This window comes from Sphaerodactylus townsendi, linkage group LG01 (assembly GCF_021028975.2).
Source record: "Sphaerodactylus townsendi isolate TG3544 linkage group LG01, MPM_Stown_v2.3, whole genome shotgun sequence".
Taxonomy (NCBI): Eukaryota; Metazoa; Chordata; class Lepidosauria; order Squamata; family Sphaerodactylidae; genus Sphaerodactylus; species Sphaerodactylus townsendi.
This window is the reverse complement of record NC_059425.1, coordinates 143,380,000-143,406,656: the sequence shown is the minus strand read 5'-3', so window position 1 is coordinate 143,406,656 and position 26,657 is coordinate 143,380,000. Positions and strand designations below refer to the sequence as shown.

The following is a 26,657-nucleotide window of genomic DNA, read 5'->3' as shown; positions in this document are numbered from 1 at the left end:
TTTCTGTTGGCAAGAGGTCCCTTGCTGCAAAACTGCACTGCAAAGCATACTTATGCTTTTACAAAATGGCTGATTGGAGGGAAATTATAACTGTGTGGAGTGAATTCCTCATGCCCATGACCCAGGCATTGCCACTTTTTTTTCTGTGTTAACATCATCCTGTATTGCTGGGAGCCATTTGCAATCCCGTACTAAAATGCCTTTAGGTGGTTGCTTATTTATCATTTTATAAAACACCAAAATTCATTAAGAACCATACAAAAATACAACAGACCCTGCCTGCAGGCATACAGTCTTGCATATATGCAAGCTGTCACATCCAATCTTGTGTCTATTGGATGGGTCCATATTGGCTATTATTGCAAATATAATAGAAGCCCTAATGAATTGTGCCACACTACCATGGTGGTTCAGCAGGCAACACCAATTCGTTGCAAAATGATGGAACTCTATTTCCTCTTCCTTTCTCCTCATAGTTCGTCAATATGTTGATTCACCAGGGTTTACTGGAGCTCAGGCGTGACTAAGAGTTTTTAAAGTTTATTTGCCAGGTGACTACAAATGACATTGAGATTGAGGCGATGCATATTTAAATTAATACTTGTTCCCTGAAGGATAATTGTAACTAAGAATGTTTTACTCTTGACTTATATCGTAATGATGGAATAAAAGGATGCCTCTAAGTGACCTTTAACAAAGGAGTGTGGGCAAAGTTCTTTTTAAATTAGTGACATTCATGTTTGGGGTTGTTAATATGAATCCACTGTATTGGATACTTAATTGTCAGTAGATTATTTATTCAAAAGGGCACAAGTTTTTTCTTTCTCATCAGTGCTGATACAAAACCAAATGTGTGTATTTCAAACGTATTGGTAGAGGATGAAACAGTGCACATTTAGTTATATTTTTTAAAATATTAAGATTTTTTTAAAAGCCATCTGAGGTTTCAAATATAAAATAAAAGCTCTTCAGGAGCAGCTGTAGCTTGGATTTCAAGGGAGAAACGTTGTTGTTTATCATCAAACAGGGGCGAACACAGAAGCTGCGTGCGCACACAATATACTAGATATGGGGTTTTCCCCTTTCCCCACAGGTTAGTTTTTTTGGGGGGTCCCAGAGATTTTGGAAAGTGGTGGTGGTCTGATTCTTAAAATGGTAGCCCTAGCTCCAAGCGGTGTGTGTCTAAATAGTGGCTAAAAACAGGCCAGCCACTCAGGAACTATTTATTTATTTATTTATTTGAATTTGTATACCGCCCTCCCCTGGAGGGCTCAGGGCGGTGTCCAACAATCATATACAACCAGTTAAAACAATCGTATACAACATTTAAATTAAAACAGTCAATCCCCACTAAAAAGGAACCATAAATATATAATTTCCATACTTTCAGACAGCATTAAAAGTACTCCCTCACCCTTGCGCCCTCCCTTGTGCCCACGGGAGGCCAGATGTTTATTAAAGCAGATTTTCTATGTTACCCCGGCTGGCCAAATGCCTGGTGGAACAGGTCCGTTTTACAGGCCCTGTGGAAACTCTGTGTGTCCCACAGGGCCCTGATCTCACCTGGAAGGCTGTTCCACCAGGTAGGGGCCAGGGCTGTAAAAGCCCTGGCCCTTGTAGAGGCCAGCCGGATCGCTTTGGGGCCAGGGATCACCAGGAGGTCCGCCTCCGAGGAGTGGAGGGCCCTAACAGGGTGATATAATAACAATAGCATCTTAAAACAAAACAAAGTACAACAAATGAAAACTGAGGCCTATATAAATATTTTAGTGCCACAGAAGTGGAATAAGTACAAGCAATGTTTACAGTTGAAAATCATAAGACAATTACCACCACATGCTGAACAAGTCTTTGACACATGAATCTTTTTTTAAAAACACACAGCTGAAGTGCAATTTTGGCACACAGCTTCTATAGCCCCTGGACTGTCATGATCTCAATAGCTTTGATATGCATAAATGGCTTGGATTTTTGTTTCCTGAATTGACTTTCTAATAATCTTTTTATGTGGTCAGGCTTTCACATTGCAATGCTTCACCCAATTAGGAAAAATAAAACTTTTAAAGCTAATTTGATGTGATTTGGGAACTGTTAAATGCTTTTTGCAACCTTCCTCTTCCCTATGGTTGCCAGTTTTCAGGTAGGGCCTAGAGATCTCCCAAAATTACAATGGATCTCCAGACAACAGAAATCAGTTTTCCTGGAGAAACTTTGGAGAATGGACTTTATGGCTCAATACATGCTGAGGTTCCTCCCTTCCCCAAAGCCTGTCTTCCCCAAGGCTCAACCTCCAAATCGCCAGGGATTTCTCAACCTGGAGCTGGCAACCTGCTCTTTGCTTTCATTCTTGTACGTTATTCCTGCATGTGAAAATAACCCTATTTGTAAGATTAGTTCACTGTTTATTCCCTGCCTAATTCTGGTAATTGCCACGAATTTACAGTTACACAGTTGGGATCTAAATATTTAATCACCAAAGTCAATAAGAATTTGGTCACTAATTTCAGGCGGATTAAAATCGGCTGTTTTGTATAAATTGCTATGCTAGTCAGCACTGCTATGGAGCCTGATTCCTACCCACCTTCTTCCCACTATAGCTCTTGGCTTGGTTGTACACACACACACACACACACACACACACACACACACACACACACACACACCCCTAAGCATTTGCTCCTGGGGGCAGAGGACTCTCTAAGGCCCCCTCCACACATGCAAAATAATACACTTTCAATCCACTTTCACAATTGTTTGCAAGTGGATGTTGCTGTTCCACACAGAAAAATCCAGCTGCAAAGTGCATTGAAAGTGCATTATGAACTAGAAAGAGGCCACAAAGGATAATTATTCGGTCCTTTTGAGAGGAGGAGCAATTGCTGGGGAAATCAGTGGATTCTAGCAAAAGACTCTCCACCTGACTGCTCTGGAAATGCCTTCAGCTTCTGCAAGGAGCTCTTTGAATCTAGGTTATAGGATCGTATCCAATGGAAGTGATCAGAGGAGTGCAGCAGGCTTTGGCTATAAATAAATGCTTGGGGTGCTGTGTAAAATTATTGTGCCGTGATGCTACACCAGTGTCACAGGCAGATACATCTGTTTCTACACAGGATCAGGGAATCAAGAGCCATTTGATGATTAGACGAGATACTAATTTAGATCTGACAGAATGAACCATTTGAGAAATGAGCTTGTCTGTTGCTATAAATGCACTGCTGTGTCTGCATACATAAACATTTGATCATGATCCTTGACAATGTGAGGTTGTGGCACTTGTACTCTGAGAGTGAGGGTGGGAGAGGGAAAGAAAAACAGCTCTTTGACTAAGGACACTTTCCTGGTAATAAGTCCCACTGAATAACATGGCTATTTCTGCCGGATTTTTATCTTGCAGACAAGTACTTGCTTCAGGAAATGTAAATTATGTAGAATACCCTCTAAATTACCAGCATTATTTTGATGCTAGAGTGCTACTGTGCCAGTCCATGTTATATTACAGAGCCACCCGTATTTAGGACTCCACACTGAATGCAAAATGGGGAAATGATGGATCATAATGTACTTCTGCAGGGAAGTCAAGCTGGCTTATATGAGCCGTCGTGTCAAGTTTAATTAAGTGATGCAGTGACAAAAGAGAGGCTTCCGTGGATGGGTTCAAAGAACCTCTTTAATAGCAGACATTTGGCATGCATAGGAACCATAACCAAAGTAAATGCAGAGGTTTTTGTGTTGTTTAAACTATACTTTTGAGTGTGTGGGTGTGTATGTATATTTTTTCCAGAAAATGAATGAGAGCTTTCTTCATATTTCGTATGATTACTTTAGAAGTCTGTGTGAAGCAGGAAGCTGGATATTAGCAGCAAACTAATCCAGAAACCATTTTTGCCCTTTCTGTCTGGCTGAGTCCTTCATCAACTTTAGTCAGAGAAGGGGTCGGGGAGGAAGGGAGTAGCTCATAGAATTCTCGAAGAATTTTTTTTTCTTTCACATATAGCTGATAGAAGCAGTGGCTGACTTCCAACTGTATGTACCTCATACTTGGACAGGTTAGTTATCATACTAGTGTGGTGGTGACCCAGCTGTTCAGTGAATTTCCGGGCTGGGTGAGGGTAGCTTTGAGAAGTTCCATAGGTTAATTGTTCTAGAGGTTTTTAGCATCCATACCAAATCTGCCTTGTTGGGCATTGTGTGGGATTTATAAGTCTTAAGGCAACTGCGGGACCAATCCAATTTCAGGTAGTGCCGTTTGGCTGGAGTAGAGCAACCCATCACAGTTTTACAACAGTTGCACTGGCTGTCTTTTGTTTTCCAGGGGCAGCTCAGTGTGCTGCTCTTAATTTTAAGTCGTTCATAACCTTAGACTCACATATTTGGGCGTCTTAGTTGATAGTTCCATGGGAATGTCAACTCAATGCATGGCAGCGGTGAAAAAGGCAAACTCTATGCTGGGGATAATTAGGAAAGGAATTGAGAATAAAACTGCAAAGATTGTCATGCCCTTATATAAAGCCGTGGTCGCGGCCGCGCCAAGGTACCATGTTCAGTTCTGGTAAGCCACATCTCAAAAAGGATATCGAAGAGATAGAAAAAGTGCAGAAAGGCAACGAGGATGATTGAAGGATTGGAGCACCTTCGCATATGAGAGAGCTGCAGCGTTTGGGACTCTTTAGTTTGGAGAGGAGGCGTCTGAGGGGATATGATTGAAGTCTATAAAATTATGCATGGGGTGAAAATGTTGACAGAGAAATTTTTCTCTCTTTCTCTAATAGAACCAGGGGGGCATTCATTGAAAATGCTGGGGGGAAGAATTAGGACTAATAAAAGGAAACACTTCTTCAGCGTGTGATTGGTGTTTGGAATATGCTGCCACAGGAGGTGGTAATGGCCGCAACCTGGATAGCTTTAAAAGGGCCGGACAAGATTTATGGAGAAGAAGTCAATCTATGGCTACTAATCTTGATCCTCCTTGATCTCAGATTGCTAATGCCTTAGCAGACCAGGTGCTCAGGAGCAGCAGCAGCAGAAGGCCATTGCTTTCACATCCTGCATGTGAGCTCCCAAAGGCACCTGGTGGGCCACTGCGAGTAGCAGAATGCTGGACTAGATGGACTCTGGTCTGATCCAGCAGGCTAGTTCTTATGTTCTTATGTTCTTATGTTCATATTTTAAGCACCAGCTGTCCTCAAGTAGGGCCTCTCAGCAACTGGTATTTACAGTTTTTTGTGTGCTTAATGACATGATATGGTTCCTTCCCTGTACATTTGAGACAGTTCATAGACAAAGATCCAGGCAGGAATCCACTAATTACATCATCTTGTGTGAGAAAAGAAGTTTATTTTGCTCCTTTTGTTAACAGGCCTCTGATATTTTCAGTGTACCGAGAGGTGGGCATGTGTCCACTGGTTCCCACCAATGTGTGCAGCCTTCATGTTAAGAGGTACCCACTCAGATTGGGAGAGGGTTCCATTCTGACAGGGCTGCTTTTCAGTGATATATTCGGTAAAATCAGTTACAACCTTTACAGGAAATAGAGTCAGGGTTTATTCTTTGGTTCTTTTAGAATTTAGGTACCCTTTGTTGATTTAATTGTGCCTATTTATTCAACACATCCATTCTTTCTTTTCTGCAGAACATCTGTACCACGACCACTGCATTTTTACATTTCTTCTTCTTAGCTTCGTTTTGTTGGGTTTTGACTGAAGCGTGGCAGTCATACATGGCTGTTACTGGAAAAATAAGGACACGACTCATAAGAAAACGCTTCTTATGCCTTGGATGGGGTGAGTGCCTATGATTCAGTTAAAAAAATGTTCAACTTCATGTTTCATGTGCAGGTAACATTTTGAACATTGGTGTTTGTTTCAGTAATCCTGACAGGTAGTAGATGACAAAGGTTCTAAACTGAATTTTGCTACTAGGAGATTTTCTATGGAATTTCAGCCAGGAGTATAATTTAATTCTATTGATTTGCTTCAAGATGTGGCTGATGATAAATGTTCCATTGATTATGAGAGTTTATTACTCTGTAACTTTTAGCAGACTTTCTGTAAAACACAGTAATACAAAACAAAAGCTTTTTAAAAAACACACTGAATAAAATTCATCAAATCTTCATTGTACACTATGTCAAATTCACTGGTCACTTAGCAACATCAAAATGATGTATGGTAGACTAGAAGCACGGCTATCAGCAAAGTCCTGATGGACAAAGGCCATTTGTGTTGCAATACTAAAAAGATTATTTCCATATGAAATTGATCTTTATTGTTTAACATAATAAGCAGCAACTTTTCATGTCTAAGCAGTAGAAACAGTATCCATTGTGGGCTACCAAGTTCAGAAAGAGTAGCTGTTGCAGGAAAGAAAAACGTAAAGTGCTTTGTGGAACCTCAGAAATGTAACAAATGCAATGAGGCATGAGCGTTTTTTTGAGAAACAGCCTATTTTCATCAGGGAAATAATTACTGGGGTCTCTCTTACAGGTTTACCAGCATTGGTGGTGGCAATATCAATAGGGTTTACCAAGACAAAAGGATATGGGACTAGTAACTAGTAAGTCACTCGGTAATAATAAATATTGTTTTCACTGGCAGCTCTTCCATTCCTGTTAATCGCACTAAATTTGAGTCTATGGTGCTACTATGATCTATCTTCATATATGTAGGTTATTTCAGTGTATTGTAGATACCTTGAAATCTGAAAAAAGAAATCAGTGAGAATGAAAACAAAAAATCTCAGTTGCCAGCTGCTAAGACAGAGCTGAGAAGAGTTAGGCCATTTCCGCATGGCCATGGTGGGAGTTGGGTCGGTGTACATGACGCCGACCCAATCCTCCTGGAACCGTTCACACGAATGGTCCCAGAAACTACTGGGACGACGGCGCCACACTGCGTGCCATTAAACCCGATATCGACAATGTATTACTATCCCTGCGACTGTCCGGTGGGTCGCCGAGCCCAGGGGACACGCCCCCTGCTCTACTGCGACCCGGCTTCCCAGAGTCGCAGGGCGGAGGCGTGTCCCCCAGCTCCTCAACGGCTTGGAAAGCGCCCGGACAGTGCGCACCAGAGATAATAGGTAAGTCAGAAATAAGGGAAGCGGAGGGAAGGGATAGAGGCGTCCTCCAGCTGCTGCCGTTCACACAGCAGCGGTTGGAAGCCGCTGTTTCCCAACAACCTCGCTTGAGGAGCGAGGTTGGGAAATAGCGGCTTTGCGCCGCTGGGGAGGCGCGCACCCCCCATGTGAACAGCTCCCTGGGGATGACGTTTTTGCCATCCCCAGGGTGCTGTATTCGGCCCGTGCAGAAAGGGCCTTTGATAGGGTAGAACCACTGGACCAGTTCTCAGGGTACAAAGTCCTTAGGACTATCATTAGGACTTTGGTTCCATGTGCACTTTCCAGGTCCACATAGGATCAATTTGGGTCAGGACTTCAGCTCACATGAGAAGGGATTTCAGTGTAATATACAATTTTGTTGACCTAAAATAGCCCTTTGGAGCTGCTGTTTACCTTGCTGGGAAACTTGTAGCCACCATTACATATGTGATCCAACATCCTCATGGTAGCTACAAAGAAATTGGAATGTGAGAATCAGCTTCAGAAAACCATAGGAAGTAAGATGTTGAGAGAACAAGAAGCAACATCCTTTGCGCATACAGTCTTTCTTAAAAAGGGCACTTGTACAGATGTTCATTTCAGTATTGTCTATCTTCTGGTCCAAGCTGAAGGATCATGGTGAAGAAGTCCAGAAATATTCCAAATCTCAGCAAAAAAAGAAGCTAGAATAAAATGGAGTAAGGGAGAATGTTGTGAGCTGCTTCGGGCTCTCATTGGGGAGAAAAGTGGGATATAAATGTGGTAAAATAAATAAATGTCTTGATTTTACACTGCCATTCTTGTTGCTAATGCTGAACAAATTGACTGAAGTTTCCACCACATGGAAAACATTTAACATCTTGAGAGACAATTAGAATTTAAAAGGATTAAAAGTTCATTGTTTTTAGAAAGCCCTACATCTGTTTTCATGAAAGTTATCTCAACGGCTTACAGAGCATTCCTAAGCTAGTCTGCTCAGAATCCTACTCAGGTCTGTTCAGTGGGGCTTACTACCAAAAAAAAAATATTATTTAGATTGCACTGTTGACTTTCTGTTTTATAATCTGTTTCTAATAGAATAACAGGTTATCAATTAAAAATCAACACATTTAAATTGAGTCTCTCAATTTGATGGAGATACTTACAACATACTTTCAATGTAAAAAAATTGAAAAATTAGCACTGGAATATTTAACTGAAAAAGTATTTTAAAAATAAAACATTTTAGTACTTTAAAAGCTCCCTAAAAAGTTTCCTAGCAGGTAGAAGATTTCTTCTTCGTCATGGTTTTGATAACCTGAAGACATCTAAATGAAAATGTGGTAAACATTCCAGAAATACTCAGCATTGCCATGAGAAATATTATCATGGGTAATTCATCTGAAAATCTAAGTAAGCATGAAAATGCAAGCTAATAATGCATTAATGGACTGTCATTTCTTGATTAGTATGTTTTTCCATGTAGAATTAAACAATATTCCAACTCCCTTAAAATATGCAATATATATCATAATCATATGAGTTCTGATTGCTGCTGAATATTACCCCTTCTCATAATCTGACCGGGTGTTAAAGTTTATGAAAGGGAAAGCCCCACTTATTTGCAGGCAGTGCAGTTTCTAGACATTTCTGTCTTCTCAGTCCGAGGAATCTCCGTAGCCCAACATTCCATTTATTGTTCTGTGAGAACCTCTGTTATGAAGTGAACTTCATGCTCCATGTTACTAAGAAGAAGAAGCCCAATTCAGACTTTACTTATCATTGTGGTGCGCAGGCACTTAAATGTGCGATAAGTGTTTAGGGTTTTTAAAATCTGTTTTGAAGATTCTTTAACAATTTAAACATCTCTATTATTGAGTCAGTCAGCATGCTCTGCAATCTGAAATTTAATAGATAGAAGCTACAGCTTATTAATTTGTATTAGTTCTTTTCTAATGTTCTTTCTAGTTGCTGGCTGTCTCTTGAAGGAGGACTTCTTTATGCTTTTGTCGGACCTGCAGCTGCCGTTGTCCTGGTAAACATTAAAATCACCTTCAGTATTTTAAGTAGGCATGGGAACATATGTCTGTCTATCTGAGTGTTTAGCCAGTAGCTGATCTCAGATTGCATCTTGTAAGTTATAAAAACAGGTTTATTTGCATTGCATGACTATTCTGAATATATGCAATTACACAGGGGCATAAAGTCTCTCTTACACGATGTTGCTCCTATTTATTCAAAGGTACTATGCAATAACCATGGAGCAGAAAGAGAACTCCCAAAGATTTCCAGACTATTACATTTTATGACTTAACTGTTGTAATGAATCACAATATTAAAATGTTCGTGTCCTCTAGATTCTGTCAAATAAACAGGAACATTCCTGCCCACACTGGAAGGAAAACAAGAGGCTCAGCTGGAGTCAACCAAGGAACAATTCATGAAAAGCAACAGAGCTTATTTCTTCCACACAATTATGTAGTTTAGCATGAAAACTGCCTTCTGCTGCGCTCTTTTCTGTGATCACGTTAGTTCAGGCAGGAACAACAGCAATCGAATAAATGGCTGCATCTTGTCCCCATGTAAGCAGTAGGTCACACTAAAATAAGTGTTGGTTGTTAAAGAGTTTGCAAAATGTGGTTTCCCCCATTTTTATGCAGCTAATAACATTTTTCAGCTCAGTTTTAGGGCTACCTGCCATCTCTTAGGCTCATTCCGCACATGCAGAATAATGCACTTTCAAACTGCTTTCAGTGCTCTTTGAAGCTGTGCGGAATAGCAAAATCCACTTGCAAACAGTTGTGAAAATGGTTTGAAAATGCATTATTTTGCGTGTGCGGAAGGGGCCCTTGTCTTATTCGGGCCCACTCATATTAGGAGGAGGCTGGTAATAGAGCAACTCACTTTATTCCCCACCTCTTCACTGCTACCCTTCCTAAAGGGATGTCAAATGATCTCCTGGCACAGCTCCTCTAACATGCCAAACAAGAATAAATACATTAATTCCTTTATTAGGCCGCTTTGGGCTCCATTTGGGAGACAAGAAGGCTACAAATTTCAAATGAATAAATACCATGTGGAATTTGTTGTGTGGTGGTCAAGAGGAAAATTGCTATTCGGTGAAATTCACGAAAGCAAGGAGAGGATAATTTGCAAACACTTTCTCCTTCCCTGCATAGGAAGTGCAAGGGAAAAGAACAAAGATGTCCTTTAAGAGGCTTCTAGTTACCTGTTTTTATAACACGTATTCATTTTCCCCAGCAAACACAGCACATACCCAAAATGCAGATTGCAGGTGTATTGATCCTCCTCTGAATGCATGCATATCTGCCTTCTGGTTTTGTTAATCCTTTAAAGTGAACTGTCTTGGTGCTGACCCCACTATATATTTATTGGCTCCGAGAGTATGTTTAGGCCCGAAGGATCAATATCTCTGCCTGATTGCTTTGCAACTAACTACTTAAATACTAATCTTTAGCTTCTCAAAACTTCAGTTATCTAAACAAAAGAAAACAGTGTTGTCTTGCCAGAAATGTGCATTTCCCTAATTTTAATCTTTGACTGTACACTTAGCGTGATACTGAAATTCCTATACTGGGGTGGCCATGCTGGCAGGAGCTGATGGGAATTGCAGTCCATGAACATCTGGACCATAGGTTGGCCACCCCTGACCTATACTTTCCAAATGACAAGAAAACTTGTCCAGGTCAACTAAATGTCATCAGCACTGTTGTAGCTATTTTCTTGGACTTTTAGCTAATATGAAGTCTGAGTCTTAAAAGTGGACTAAGCTCAGATTATTTTTCAGTGTGTAATAATTGCCTAATGTCTGCTTCTGTGCCCCTCAGATGGGGTCTTCTGATAGCCATTATTCTCTCTCTCTCTCTCTCTCTCTCTCTCTCTCTCTCTCTCTCTCACTCACTCACTCACACACACACAAACACACACACACACACACAAATCATCAAGGCCCTTCCTCTGCTCCAGAAGTGGTCTGCCATTTTCTGTGCATAAATTGCTGCAAACCTCTTGCTGTGGCCCTTCCATGCCTGTGTGGACATACGTTCCTATGGGCCTCAAGAGCTAAGGGGGATGGGGATGGGACTGTACACCCGCATATCTGCCTTGGTAGTGTTGCCCAGAATCACATTGCACTGAAAAGATGAAACGAACTGTAGAGAGTCTCTGAAGGCCCTCTGTGTTTTCTTACATTCAGAAACACAAGCTGGGTTAGAAGAGGTATGTTAATAGTCTGCCCCAAGCATCAGAAGGCAAGTAGCCAGCCCCCCTGGAATTGTGTCCCTTTTGTCCATCCTTCCCCCACCCCCCACACACACACACCAGTTTCAATGAAAGTGAAAGGTCAACATGCAAACTGGTATCTTATGTGCTTTATGGATCCAAACCCACATCCTTGCTGCTTATTTGGCTGATATGAGTTCAGCACCATCTGGTGGAAGTCTTTGCACCTGGAGGGCAAATCTTTGTGTCTGTTTATTTGGCTCATGTAGCAGCAAACAGTGAAGATAGGGCCGTGCAACACCATTGTTCCATATATATCAGTGCCACATCTCATGGGCAATTTGCTCTTGCTCTTTTTTTTACATTGCTTTCACAAATTGGTGGGATGAGATGCTTTCTTCCAGTATCATAAAATGGCAACTACTCGTTTTTTGTCTGTGCCTTCTGTATTCAACAGGTCAACATGGTGATTGGCATTTTGGTGTTTAATAAACTTGTTTCTCGAGATGGAATCCTTGATAAAAAACTCAAACACAGAGCGGGGTAAGCAAACGTTGGGGCGTTGCTCAGGACAACTGCAAATGTTTTCAATTATATATATGGTTATTCACCAAGCATACATTTGTTTGACAGTACCTTGACCTTCTTTACTCTGTAAACTGTGTACTCTGTATAACAAACTGCATATCCAGGTTTAGTCATCTCCAGAACTGAGAGAATATGACTGAGCATAGGTAAAATACACACATACTGTAGTAATGTTTTTACAGGAATGCTTAGTTATTTGATTTCTTAATCTCTAGGCTGCATTTGTACTAAACAGATGCGCATCTGTTTAGGTCTTGTTAGTTAATAGACTCCCACTCCAATTTAAAATTGCTGCAAACTGGCTAAAATACAATGTGTAAATGTGGGATTCCTTAACATGCAATATATGATTATTAATTACCAAGACATAACATATTTAAAAGATGCATAATATTTGTGTAGAAAACCAGTGTGGTATAGTGGTTAAGAGCGGTGAACTCTGATCTGGAGAGCCAGGTTCGATTCCTTTCTCCTCCACATAAAGCTTTCTGGGTGGCCTTCGGCCAGTTGTAGTTCTGTCAGAACTCTCTCAACTCCCTCAGAGGTGGGCAGTAGCAAACCACCTCTGAACATCTCTTGCCTTAAAAACCCAACAGGGACACCATAAGCCAGCTGTGACTTAAAGGCACACACGCACAATATTTGTACAAAAGTGAAATTACTGTATTACCAGTGCTCTTTCTCTCTAGTCGTAGCATATCATGCCCTTGCACAAAGGAGTTCCCCGTTCTTGTGCCACTTTGCCACCTAGTTTCTCATTAAAATGAAAGATGCAGCAGCCTTTTGCCTCCCTGGCTTGATCACAATTAAGATGGATTTGAAGACAGGTCACTCACTCTAGTGCAATACATGTATCAGTGGGTGTGGGTGATTTCTAAACACACACACACACATATATATATAATCATTTCAATTTTATGTAATTTGCTCAAGTTCTGCTCTTGTTTGAAATGCTTTTAATCATTTCCATAATTAAAAGCAAGGCCATATTGCAAACCATGGGCATGAGCTTGGCCAAAATTAAGCACTATAAGGTGTCCTCAGGTAAGGAGTATTAATGCAGAAATAGTCTTCCGCAGTGGTATCTTTAGCTGGTTAGAGACTCCTACATGCAAACAAGTCAAGGAAAAGCTGGGTTCCTTTTCATCAGAAGAGGATGTCAGGAGTCATTCCCATGACTCTCATCCTTTCCAGGCTTGTGGTCTATGAGAATTCAGCTCAGGGCACACTGATTTCAGTAGCAGAAATTTAAATATCCAGTTAACATTCCCTGTGCTTAACTTTGGCCGGATCATGTCCAATGAAGTTTCATTCTCCAGCATTAAAGCTTCAGTTGACATGTTTGCATGCTGTGAAGAATATTGCATTCACATGCTAAAAGAGCTCTGTTGATCAAAGTTTTTCTTTGATAACAGTTTCTCACAACCAAATGTCACATGATTGTTGTCCCATTAGTTTACCCCACTGATTACACATTTTTAAAAATCTTTAGATCCATGTATGTATATGTACTTGAAACCCGAAGGATAATACTTCATGACTCTGACAAAATGATTTCTAGGTCATAAAACTTATTCCAGAACACAGTTGTTAGTCTTAAGGTGTCACAAGCTATCATTGTTTTAAGCTAACCTTTGATAGGTTTGCAGAATGAATAATAACTTCACACTGCAGAATTTCTTTGAATGGAGCTCTGTGAATTTTCATTCAATGGAATAGGCAAATGGTTTATTATACTCAGATCTTGAGTTCTCTCACATACCCATTTCCTCTGTAGGGGTTGGATCTAGCAGTTTTTTCCACTGGTGATCAAGGGAGAAAGGAGTTCCCTTTGACCACCGAAAAGACTATGTAACCTGCATGGAGAAAGTCCACTGTGGGACAAGAGCTGTAACAAGGAGGGAAATTGGCTAAAATGGAACAAAAAAGTTGATGGGAACTATCCCTAAGATTGGGGTGCTGTGTGGTTTCCGGGCTGTGTGGCTGTGTTCTAGCAGCATTCTCTCCGGATGTTTCTGCTAGAACACGGCCATACAGCCCAGAAACCACACAGCCCCCCAGTGATTCCGGCCGTGAAAGCCTTTGACAATACATATCCCTAAGATTTCCTGTCGAAGTTTCAGGGATCAAGGATCCTTATAAGAAGTACTGTCTTTATTAAAAGGAATACAGTTATGAAGAAATGAAAGGCATCTATTCATCTGTACTGGCTGTGAACAGAGGCATTATAGGCTAGTGAAGATCAAAGACAGACATATTTTTGACCTCCTCAATATATACCATGACTCACATCATATTGTATGCCATGGGTAGCCAATTTGTGTTATCAAGAGTGGCTTTATTTTCAGAGCACAAATCTTGGCACTGAATATATATTGCCTTTTCACTGCCAGCAAAGTTACGCTAATAACGGACTAAAATTATTGTGCTGAAATTTTCCTTGTGTCAATCAGTCAATCCCCTAGGGGGCTAAATAAAATCATTCTGGGGAACCAAGCTGGCCCTTAGCCATGAGACATTTCCTCGGTGTAGAAACTGTAGGGACGTTATATCGTCTAGAGCCCAGGTGTCAAACTCGCGGCCCTCCAGATGATGCTGGCAGGGGATGATGGGTACTGTAGTCCATAACATCTGGAGGGCTGCGAGTTTGACACCTATGGTCTAGAGGGCTGTTTCCACTCAAGGTTTTGATTCAGTTTGTGTTTTGTTTAATCTTATGGTTTCATAAGGCTTAGATATGTGTATATGACGCTAGGTAGAATGCTACCTTATAGGAGGGATAGCTTGAGAAATCTGAAGATTCATGGAAAGTTTGGAAAAGCTGAAGTTTTTTTTCTTAAACGTCATTTCCCCCCTTCATTATTTAGGAGCATAACTATCACTGCTGCTTGGTTAAATACCTTTCCACTCTATGTTTTAATGAAACTGCAATTATTAGGCTGAATAGAAAGCTTCAAATAGCTTTCTGAGCCCTTACGGGGTGGGTGGGGCATAAATATGAAAAAAATGTTTAAAAAATAGACAGGCAATGAAGTTATTATCGTATGGTGGAAGGAAGATCAAATCAGGTGTCGGGTGTTATGATCTAGTGCTCTGTACCAAAAATTATATTAATTTTAATGTTTGTGTGCTATGTTATTAAAGTGAAAAATACTGCCATTCTTCTAGCCTGAATACTTCCATTAAAATTCCATACATTTCAAACCCTATATCCAGACCAACATCCAGCAAAGACAGGGCAGGCTAAAATAATGCTTATTCAATATTGGATCAAACCTGCAATAATAGTTCTCAAAAGGTTATTGGCATTCTTCAGCTACCTTCATTTGTAAATTAAAATTGTGTGCTTTGCCCTGTCAATTTGTCATTTTTGTGGGTATATTGGTCTTTCCAGTGGTCTGAATAGAGGGATTTCACTGTGTGTGTCTTACACTATCACGTGCTTGTTTACTTGAGTGTATCAAGCAACATGTTCTTCCCAGGCACTGGGGGGACTTTTGTTTTTTGTTTGTTTGTTTGTTTTTTAAAAAGAAGCTTAGATGGAAAATTAAATTTTGCATGAACTGAAGCGTCCCTCCCCGCATAGCATAAATATTTTTTGAAAAGTGTGAAACATGACGATGTTACAAATAGAGCTTTGTACTAGAATAGAACGTTTCATCCTGAATAAAGTCTACTTGCTTTTTTTTCTTGCATGACATCATATTTTAAAAAGCTAAATTTCAGTAGCGACTTTTTTTGGTGACCAAAAAATTCAATATTTTGTTCTTTTTTGTGGGTGTTCTGTTTGTTTGCAGTCAGATGAGTGAGCCTCATAGCGGTTTGACGCTCAAATGTGCCAAGTGTGGAGTAGTTTCAACAACAGCTTTGTCAGCCACCACCGCCAGTAATGCCATGTTAGTCCTAATCATTTACATCTTCTTGTTACAAATCTTATACAGTGCATGTGAGAAAATACTACAGTGATGAAAAATTGGGCTTACTAATACTGGACCTAGTTAATGTTTTAAAAGAAATGGCAACCACACGTTTAAAATTCAATTGGGGTAACATTTAGAAAATAAAATATCAATCTTTATATATCTGTAAATATTTGTCATTGGTTTTCAAGTTAACGGAGACGTTGCCATCCTTAAATAAGAAATATATTTGTGTAAGGATAGGGTTGTGCTTGTCCTTTCACAGTTCTACAATATTGTGTTGCTGCTGGTTTTTCCCCCTCTCTGTCACTGTCCAGGGCATCCCTTTGGAGCTCCTGTGTGGTATTGCCTCTCCTCGCTCTTACTTGGATGTCGGCGGTTCTCGCAATGACGGACAAGCGGTCGATACTGTTTCAGATACTCTTTGCGGTATTTGACTCGTTGCAGGGCTTTGTCATTGTCATGGTCCACTGCATTCTCCGAAGGGAGGTACGAAAACCGCTTCCTGATGGTGTCTTTCTTAACTGACCATTTTACAGCATAGAATGCTCCATGGAAATTCTGTCAGTCGTATCCAAAAAAAAAAAAAAAACCCAACCCCAAGGCTCCAATGTCTGTAAGCCTGAAAGGCAGGAGGATGAGACATTCTGCCAAGAAAAAAAAGAAGAGGTGCCCTGGAAGGTTAATACAAAGAGCAAATAGACGGATGAAAGTGCAAGTAATAAAATGATGAAGAGTGGAAAGATCTGAGGTCAGGAAAAGCCTGGTTAATTTCAGAGAGGACATAGTTCAAATAGCCCATAAGTTCAGCGCTGTCTTGTCTATTTTAAAGGGCTTCCAGAGGTCTCCTGTGACTTTAATATCTACAAATTACTGCTTTTAAAACTGGAAATAATAAACAGAGCAGATTTTGATGTAGCACTTGATATTCATAAGACCATTTCCACAGTAGTGCCTAACAAGCTTCCACATAACATGTCCCAAGTATATTATGCATCTTTTTCAGAAGTGAATTTTGAGCTGAAGCCATCAAAAAATTGCAGCTTGGTTTATGTGTCTGTGATGGAGAAGTTAAATGACTAACAAATTTGCACTTAAAGTTTCAATGCGGCGATCAGTTAAAACAGTGAATCAAGTTCATGTAAAATGAATAAGAATTCAGGACTGATTGGACCAGCTCCATGGAAAGGGTTATGCTGTTCCTTGTACACACACACCCTGAACACTCCCTAAGACCTGAGGAGCCCTTGAGAGCTGTGTGGGATGTGGTGTAGGGGGCACAGTCAAATGGGGGACATTGGGAGGAATCACTTCCCGCCATCTCATGTAAGATGGGGGGGGGCGTTTCTGCTGATTACTTCATGTTGCATTGTATGTCATTCCCAAAGGCTCCCCTGGCCTCTTCAGGAATGGCTTTTTAGTGGGCACAGAAGTTTGCAGTGGGATGAGAAAGGAGGCTTATTTTGCAGGATCAAGCTATTTCCATTTGTTAGGCAATCTAGGCAGCTGAGTGCATCAATGGCAAATTGAATAACTACTCAAACTACTTCCTGTGTAGTAACCATGTCAACACTAGTGACAATAGTGTTGCCTATCACTTATGCCCATAAATTGTCTGAACCATTTAGTGCATCAGCTGCTTCACAAATACTACTGATCAAACTATAGGTTTCCTTTTTTGTAGCCTAAGTCATGTGCTTCATGATTCCAAGTGTTTACTCAGAAGTCTCATGGAATACAGCATTCTCACCAGTAAATATGTTTTGGACTGCGACTGTCATCTCTAAAATCTTGTGCCCAAAATGCCTCAGTGTCACATACCCTGTTTCCCAGAAAACAAGACCTACCCTGAAAATAAGACCTAGCATGATTTTTCGGGATTTTTGGAGGATGCGTGAAATATAAGTCCTACTTCAAAAATAAGCCCTAGTTACAGATTCACTAGTGCAACTGATCTGGTCACGTGGGGGGCACAAAATCATGGGGAAAAAATAAGACATCCCCTGAAAATAAGCCCTAACGCATCTTTTGGAGCAAAAATTAGTATAAGATCCTGTCTTATTTTGGGGTAAACACGGTAGTCAGATCCCAGAAAAATGGTTTCTTCTGGGGGGCTCATAAATTCTCTGAAAGTTTAAGCCCATGTCTGTATAGCCTGATTGAGAGATAATGAGTATGACATGCCTGTTGAATTCACATGAAATATAGAATATGCCCTTGTGAGCCAAAACAGTAAATCTAAATGTCAAATTACGTGATATAGATAATGTGACAGTTTAGAGCACCAGTCACATATGTTTTGCTCTGCCTGTGCTATTACAATATTGGATGCATAAAATATCAGCTGCATAATTGATCATGTCACTGCAACATTAATGTTGGATACATTGTTAAATACATTGCTTGTATCCAGATAAAGATTCTGCAGGTTAGATAGATTTTCACCTGCGGCGCATAACTTCCTTGCTTCCCTTCTCTTGTTGCAGCTGAAAATGGTCCCCCAAATGCTGCTCCTGGGCATCAGAGGATCCCCAGGAAGAGTGGAGGGGGGACCTTTTGAATTGGAGCAGGAGAGGAAAGATGAGAAAGGCACACTCCTATTCCCCTTGGAAATGTTTGGTCACATGTAAGCCGTTATTCTGTACTGAGCAAGGTTGATGGGAGGTGGGGGAGTTAGCTTGGCATTTTCAGCTTTGAAATCAATGGAGACTTCTCTTGCCATTGTATTTTCATACTAGACTGTCTGAAATTGCCGTGGTCTTGGAGTTATGACTCTATAGGTCAAATGTCCTGAGTCGACAACTTAAGATTTGTTTCACAACTGAAAAATTATGCCATCCCTTAGATAAAGTTTTGGTTCATGCTTCGAGCATTCTTACTATGACACATCTCTGGCCTTTTGGCTTGTAGCGCTTCAGCCCTCTCACCTCTGTCCAGGATTCTGCTGTTAAATCATTCTCTGACTTTAACCACATTTAAAACCTGTGGCTTGGAATGGTAAGCTGCAGTAGTGCAGTCAAAGCTGTGCTTACAACCTGAGTTCAATCCCATGGAAATCAGTTTCAGGTAGCCAACTCAAGATTGACTCAGACTTCCATCCTTCTGAAGCTGGTAAAATAAGTACCCAGCTTGCTAGGGGCAAAGTGTAGACAACAGGGGAAGGCAATAGCCAACCACCCCAAAAACAAAGTCATCCTTCAAATGTTGTGATCTGACATCACCCCATGGGTCAGTAATGACCCAGTGCTTGCACAGGCAACTACCTTTACCTAAAAATGTTTACAATTCAACTCCATTTTATCTTTCCGTCCTCATCATCTCTCAGTATGTCATTGCTTGTGACCTTCACATCTGCAACCATCAAAATGTCTCCTGCTCTTATAAATGACTCAGCCTGTTCTCTTGCCGCCTCTTGTGCCTCTCAGAACACCTGCCTTATGACAACTTTCTTTACCTTAAACCCACTCGTAAAAGGACTCGGGCTTCAGTTATCCCTCTGGCTTGACTGAAATGGGCCCTAAGAAACAAAGAACATTCTTGTTATGCTCTCCCTGCCCTCCCTTATTTTGCTTTCTTCCTCATTTGTATTTAGGTTGCTTAGAGGCAGACTCCTGTCTTTATTTCAAGCTATGTTTCCACTCTCTCTCCCATCTCTCCCAATGCGTGAAGCACAACTTAAGACTTTCAGAAGCTTTGAAAAGTTCATATTTGCTGTGATGCTGGAATTCAGACAGCTGGGCAAAGCAGAATTTGCTTCTTCTGCACAGTCCAAAATCCCAGCAATGGAGGGGGCTTCAGTTTACCCAGGAACCTGGATTTGGATGAGAAGGCTAAAATGAGACCTTAATTCAAGACTTTCCACGGCAGGAGACTTTCAGTTCCCCTCTCATAATGGAATGGAAGTAGAGAAAGTCTAAGCATGAGCACATGGATTTGATATGATTTTCTGAATCTGGTCTGTCTCTACAAAACACCTTGCACATTAATAGTGCTATACAAATTATTGATTATTATTATTAATTATCAACAATTCAAAAGCAACTTTTAAAAATAGGTTTGTCAGTAATTAGGACCTTTGGCTTACTTTGGTTTTATCTCAAGATAAATGACAACATAAATACTGTATAAACTCGCGTATAAGCTGAATTTTTCAGCCTTATTTTAGGCTGAAAAATGCCCCCCTCGGCTTATACGTGGGTCACTCCCTCCCCCCCGTGCAGAGCCACAGCGCTTACTTATGAGTGGCAAAGCCTCGTCCCCCTCACTAACTCACGCTTTCTTTCTTGCAGGCTCAAAGTTTAAGATGTTGTTTCAGGGAAGCTGCCAGCTTCTTTCTTGCAAGCTCTAAGTCTACAGGGAAGCTGCCGCTCAAAGCAGCCTGTCTATGATTTTCTTAAAAGGGCAATGCTGCAGCATTTTAAGGAAACCATAGACAGGCTGCCTCGAGCAGCAGCTTCCCTGTAGACTTGGAGCTTAGAAAGCCGGCAGCTTCCCTGAAACAACGGCTTAAACTTTGAGCCTGCAAGAAAGAAAGTGTGAGTTAGTGAGGGGGAGGAAGCATTCTCTGCTTTGCTTTCTCCTGCTTTCCTTCTCCCCAGACCCACGTGCGCCACCTCACCCCTCCTTAAAAAGCCTCCCAAAGGCTTCTGGGGCACTCCTTTCCTCCAGCTGTGGCTCCTTTGCCGGCTCAGCACCCTGCCTCCTGATGGATCTCTCCCACCCTCGGCTTATACGCGAGTCAATAAAATTTCCCAGTTTTTTTAGGTAGAATTGGGTGCCTCAGCTTATATGTGGGACGGCTTATACGCGATTATATACGGTAATAGCACGCTGAAACCTGCAGACATAGGCAGTATTCAAAACACAATAGGTGCACTGAGAAAGGCTTGATCGCAAATGGAGGATGGAAACGGGAATGTTGTGAGATGCTCTGCTTGGATAAAAAAAGAGGCATCTTTCAGACAACCTTGGGTTATTTGCATTTGGATAGTATGAACAAATCCCATGCCTGCCACGAGATGAGCAAGATGCCTGAGGATCATGCATACCTCCCACTCAAGTCACATAAACCACCATGTATACATAACATGTAATAACATAGCATGTTATGACCTTAATTTGAGTCACATTAAACAATTCCAACTGTTGGTGATCACAGGAGAAGCACCCATATATTTTCTGCCCTTGGCATCTAAATCTGCAATCCTTACTATCTAAACCACATGGGCTAAAACACACACACACACACTCAGACACACATGTGAGAAGACAGGGTAAGTCATAAGAGTTTTGAATTGGTTACTGTTGCTAAGGAAACCACTTCCTTGGTACCCGCACGTTCAGCACATCTGTCTCTTTAGCTCTGCCTGGCTTCCAGACAATCTTGCCGCTTGATGTTGAGAAAAGGGGAGGGCAAGGAGATGTTTCTGTACCCAAAGCACTTCATTTACAGAGAGAAAAGGAGAAATTAGAAGATGCTCACTCAACTCAGTTGTTTTGGAATAGTGTGATTAAACAGTGGAGGCAGTCAGCAGCAGAGGGACCAATAGTTTGCTTCCTCTCAGCATTAGGCAAAGGCAAGCAAACATACATTGGGAGGTATCAGTTTCCACCCCTTCCTTTTCTTTCTCTGTACCATTTATATGTTTCTTTCCTTTTGGACAATAGGAATCAAAGCAGATTATGGTGAAATCACCCAATATTCTAAAATACCAAAACCTAATTCCCCTTATTACTACTAAACTCAAACTGGCACCCAATCCCTTCGTGATATCCCTCAGACCTCAAAAGCTTGTGTCAACAAATGCAAAAAATCCCCCAAAGCTCTCTATAGCCAGCAATTGATCAGGGGATACTACACCCCTGAAACTACTGACTCAAAAGCCAATGTGGGAGGGGGCAGGGCTCAGCCCCAACCAAGTTACAGTTTTCAGAGGTAGTGGTAGTACAAACCTTGTGCCCAGTGGCTGCTCCTAGTCAGCACTTCTAGAATGCTGGGGCTGTTGAAGGTAAAACAGTTCTAGGGCCAGAGAGACATCCCCCCAAGTGGAGTCGCTAGAGTTTTGCAATCTGCCAACCAAAGGTGATCCACGTCCCCTCTTTCCTCAGGTCTTTATACCCTCTCTAGGCAGGGGATGGAGTTAGAGCAGCTGATAATCAGGCCAAGCTGTTAAACAGCGTCTCCTTTCAGGCATATTGAACCTGAGACTCTGTTGAGGCTGCAAGGGCCCAGGATTTGACCTGTACAGTAGTAGCTGAATAGTGATCCCCTTCTCAGTAGCCTGATAGTTCTGCCTAGCCCAGTCTCATCAGAACTTGGAAGCTTCAGCAGTGTTGGTCCAGTTAGGCCTTGGATGGGAGACCATCAAGGAAGTCCAGAATTGCTCTGCAGAGGAAGGCAATATCAAGCAGCCTCTGCTCATCTGTTGCCTTAAAAACATCTTGGTTCTGAGGTCTCTGAGTTGGTTGTGACTTAATGGCGCACAGTTATTATTATTCCAGGCAAGTGGGGTAAGGAAAATTGACTCTTCTAAATTGCCAATAAACTGTTGGACTTTCTTTGCTATTGTGTGTGTACAAAGTGTTTATTGTGTGTGGTCATACAATTATGTGAAAGCTATCAGAGGAGACTGCCTAAACAGACGCCATTTGTACCTTTGTATTACCCCCACCATGAGTAGCTAATATTTATTCCTGAACAGCATTGGGAATGGGGTACAAATGTCGACACACCAATTGCACATCAGTGACAATGCTTATCACATTATATAGAAAATAGGGCCAGAGTCTCAAATATTCGTTCACTCAGTCCTCTGTGCCCACTATGACACATCTTTTCACCTGCAATTGGTGAATAGGCCTGTAACCAATTAAATGTTTTAGTTGATTAATTGTCTGACCTTCAATAAATTAGCTAAATATATTTGCTAGTTTCCACATCATTAAATGTGGTGCATTTTTAGAATATAGTTTTTCCTTATTTAGGATATTTTTATGTAACTTCTGAACAGAAGAATTGCTAAAGCAGGTTAGCATGCTTTTCAGTTTCACGGAGGCATTTTCAAATTAGCAGTTATATATTGTATTGATTAATCCACATGCTTGACCAGTTGTTGTGAGGTAATGCTAGAAGTGGGAGGATAACAAAAATAAAATATGAAAGTATTGTCTCATTTTATCCAGTGGATTGTTTGGAATGAAACTTTATGTCTTGCAGAAAGTTCTTGGCAGGGCTTTTCCCACCTAGGGCTACCCTGGGCCCACTCCACACAGGTCAAAAACAGCACCCCTGGAACGGTAATAACACCATTCCAGGGGCACTGTTCACACGGCTTCGCGCTTCTGACATTGGGTAAGACGCCTGCTGTTCTCCCCGCCAAGAACCGCAGGTGTGTGGAACACTGTTTTCCTGCCTTGCTCAATGAGCAAGACTTTTTGGGAAACACCCATACAAACGGCACCGGGTTGGAGGCGCCGCTTTTAGGCGCCTCCTGCTTTTCCCACACCTATCTTCTCTCTCAGCGGAGGTGCCTCCGTGGCCGCTCTGGGACCGCTTTCACCTCAGCGTGCGAATGGCCCTGGAAGCACACAGACATCATATATGCCATTGTGCAACTGCTGCAGTAGCCCATGTGGAATGGATCCTGGTGCTGCTGTGTTGGCCCACTGTTGGTTCCCCATTGTGGTACTGCTATGGTGATCAGACTTCAGAGTTTCCAATTCAAAGCTATTTTTAATGGAAATAAACTTCTTTTGTTTCTTTCATAAGAACATAAGAACATAAGAACAAGCCAGCTGGATCAGACCAGAGTCCATCTAGTCCAGCTCTCTGCTACTCGCAGTGGCCCACCAGGTGCCTTTGGGAGTTCACATGTAGGATGTGAAAGCAATGGCCTTCTGCGGCTGTTGCTCCCAAGCACCTGGACTGTTAAGGCATTTGCAATCTCAGGTCAAAGAGGATCAAGATTGGTAGCCATAGATTGACTTCTCCTCCATAAATCTGTCCAAGCCCCTTTTAAAGCTATCCAGGTTAGTGGCCATCACCACCTCCTGTGGCAGCATATTCCAAACACCAATCACACGTTGCGTGAAGAAGTGTTTCCTTTTATTAGTTCTTAATTCTTCCCCCCCAGCATTTTCAATGAATGCCCCTTGGTTCTAGTATTGTGAGAAAGAGAGAAAAATTTCTCTCTGTCAACATTTTCTACCCCATGCATAATTTTATAGACTTCAATCATATCCCCCCTCAGACGTCTCCTCTCCAAACTAAAGAGTCCCAAACGCTGCAGCCTTTCCTCATAAGGAAGGTGCTCCAGTCCCTCAATCATCCTCGTTGCCCTTCTCTGCACTTTTTCTATCTCTTCAATATCCTTTTTGAGATGTGGCGACCAGAACTGAACACAGTACTCCAAGTGTGGTCGCACCACGGCTTTATATAAGGGCATGACAATCTTTGCAGTTTTATTATCAATTCCTTTCCTGATTATCCCCAGCATAGAGTTTGCATAGAGTTTCCATTGAGCCTCTAAATGATCTTACATGCAGAACTCACCATGGTTGGCTCCATTTATTCTTCTTTTTCAAGAAATGGCAAAATAACAGCTGGGATTTCTAGCACACAAAATAAAGTGTTCAGGGAATTCTCATTCCATTTTAAGTATCTGCTTGGAGCCAGCAGAGCTGTTTTGTTTTCATTACAAGGGGCATTGTAAATACCACTTTGTAACAAGGAACATTAAGATGAATTGACTGTTACTCTTCTTATATTTAATAGCTTTGTCTATGGCTGGATTTTTTTAAAAAAAAGGTTCTCTAAATATGTGATGTTTCCCACCAGGTTCAAGATGCATTTAGATGTCGATTAAGAAACTGCCAAGATCCAATCAATGCAGATTCTTCAAGTTCGTTCCCTAATGGACATGCTCAAATCATGGTTAGTTTTTGTTTCATCCTTGACTGCTGGTTCTGGACATACACATACCAAGAGAGTCAAAAGACTATATTGTGCTGAATGATATTGGATATCTATAGTCTGTTTTAATTTCATTCATTACCTTTTTTGGTTTCTCTTGCGACTTTGCATCATGCAATTATTTATTTGGTCATGTGACCTTATGTTGTAAAAACCACTTAACTCCCCTGTCTGAAATAGAGGCTGCTGAAAAAAACACAGGAGTTATGTATGGTCAACCATAACAAAGTATTGTTGAAGGCTTTCACGACTGGATTCAACAGGTTTTGGTGAGTTTTCCGGGCTGTGTGGCCGTGGTCTGGTGGATCTTGTTCCTAATGTTTTGCCTGCATCTGTGGATGTTATCATCTGTGATACACCTCTGAAGATGCCAGCCACAGATGCAGGCAAAACGTTAGGAACAAGATCCACCAGTCCATGGCCACACAGCCCAGAAAACCCACCAAAACCAAACATAACCAAGATTGCCATTATATAGTGCATTCAAAAGTGCTTGAAATATATCCTGGGACTTTACTAAATATGGTGATGCTGGAGATTTCCTGTGGTTAGAACCCAAGACATGTTATCTTTCAGCAAAAAAAGTTGTCTAATGGGACCGTAGTACTGGGAAAGACCTTTAGAAATTATACATTCAAGGGTGGAAGGGGCTTCTGCTTGGTCAACTGGATGGCATCTTATTTGAGTAGCTTTCTTAGAATGTGATATTCATAGTGGGCAAATTGCTTTAGCTGTATTTCAGGTAAAAGACCATGGACTGCATACTCTTTATTTTTTTAATGTGCAAATCATCACAGTTGAAGCACTTTGAAATGAAGAAGAGATTAAGGAAACTGCATATCATTAGCAGTGTTATTGAAGGTCATATCCAGAATGTTATTCATACATTTATTTATATGATTGAAGTGCATTTCCCCCTATTAAATTCTGTTATTTAGAAGGTGTCTGGTGGAAACATGTTGAGCCATCAAATCTCAGGCACAAGCTTGGAATCACTAAACCATTATCTTTTTTGTTTTGGCTGAGTAAATATGGAATCATAGGGGGAATGTCACATAATCATATAAGAGATAATTTTTATAACAGACTGAACAACCCTTCGCTTTGCTGACTTCCTTCACTTTTGTGAATACTACATCAGGAATATAGTAATAATCTCAAGATATTATAATGAAGAAACATGGGGAAATGGAGTAAATGCACTAGTTAATTAACTAGGAACAGCCCTGCCTGAAACTTGAATAAACACCAGTACAGATAGGCACCCGTGAGACAACCTGAGCAGATGTCTTCTTTCCCTTGCTTCCATCTCCACAGTGCTCCCATATTGTTCCAAGGAACAAATGTAAACCTCACTCAATACAATTGTACTAAGAATTGCTCTGGTGACATCCATAGTTACATGTTACTATCATCTTGCTGAAGTTATGCTTTCAATTCTCATTTTATTGTCTCTGTTGTATTTTCTGATTTTGTTGGGGACTGCCTTGGAAACTTCATGTTAAAAGGTAGACAATAAATAAATATCGGAACCATCATGGTATAGTTGTGAAAAGGAACAGACTCTAATCTAGTAAACTGGTCTTCTTTACCCACTCCTCCACATGAAGACTGCTGGGTGACCTTGGGCCAGTCACAGTTCTCTCAGAACTCTCTCAGCCCTTTCAGAAGCAGGCCATGCAAAACCACCTCTGAATGTTCTTTTGCCTTGAAAAACCCTCTGGGGTCGCCATAAGTCAGCTTGTGACTTGACAGCAGTTTCTACTACCATGAATATTAAATAAATAAAAACAAATTTCTTAACTGTTTGGGTCAGAAATTGCCCTCTTATAATAATCCACAGGGTGTGAAGTTCCAGTAAC

The 26,657-nt window shown here is 41.1% G+C and overlaps 1 protein-coding gene across 6 annotated transcripts in view; it reads left to right on the top strand.

The window, feature by feature from the left end:
- Positions 1 to 26,657, top strand: part of ADGRB3 (adhesion G protein-coupled receptor B3) — a 560,145-nt gene that overhangs the window by 498,649 nt on the left and 34,839 nt on the right. For 4 of the 6 annotated variants that reach the window (XM_048496360.1, XM_048496350.1, XM_048496367.1 and 1 more), the window contains 7 exons: positions 5,630 to 5,780; positions 6,483 to 6,552; positions 9,043 to 9,109; positions 11,774 to 11,859; positions 15,702 to 15,800; positions 16,142 to 16,313; positions 24,661 to 24,756. In XM_048496360.1, coding sequence (XP_048352317.1) covers positions 5,630 to 5,780; positions 6,483 to 6,552; positions 9,043 to 9,109; positions 11,774 to 11,859; positions 15,702 to 15,800; positions 16,142 to 16,313; positions 24,661 to 24,756 — 741 coding nt within the window. The remainder of the gene's footprint in view (positions 1 to 5,629; positions 5,781 to 6,482; positions 6,553 to 9,042; positions 9,110 to 11,773; positions 11,860 to 15,701; positions 15,801 to 16,141; positions 16,314 to 24,660; positions 24,757 to 26,657) is intronic. The other 2 variants (XM_048496376.1, XM_048496384.1) reach the window with 1 other exon arrangement.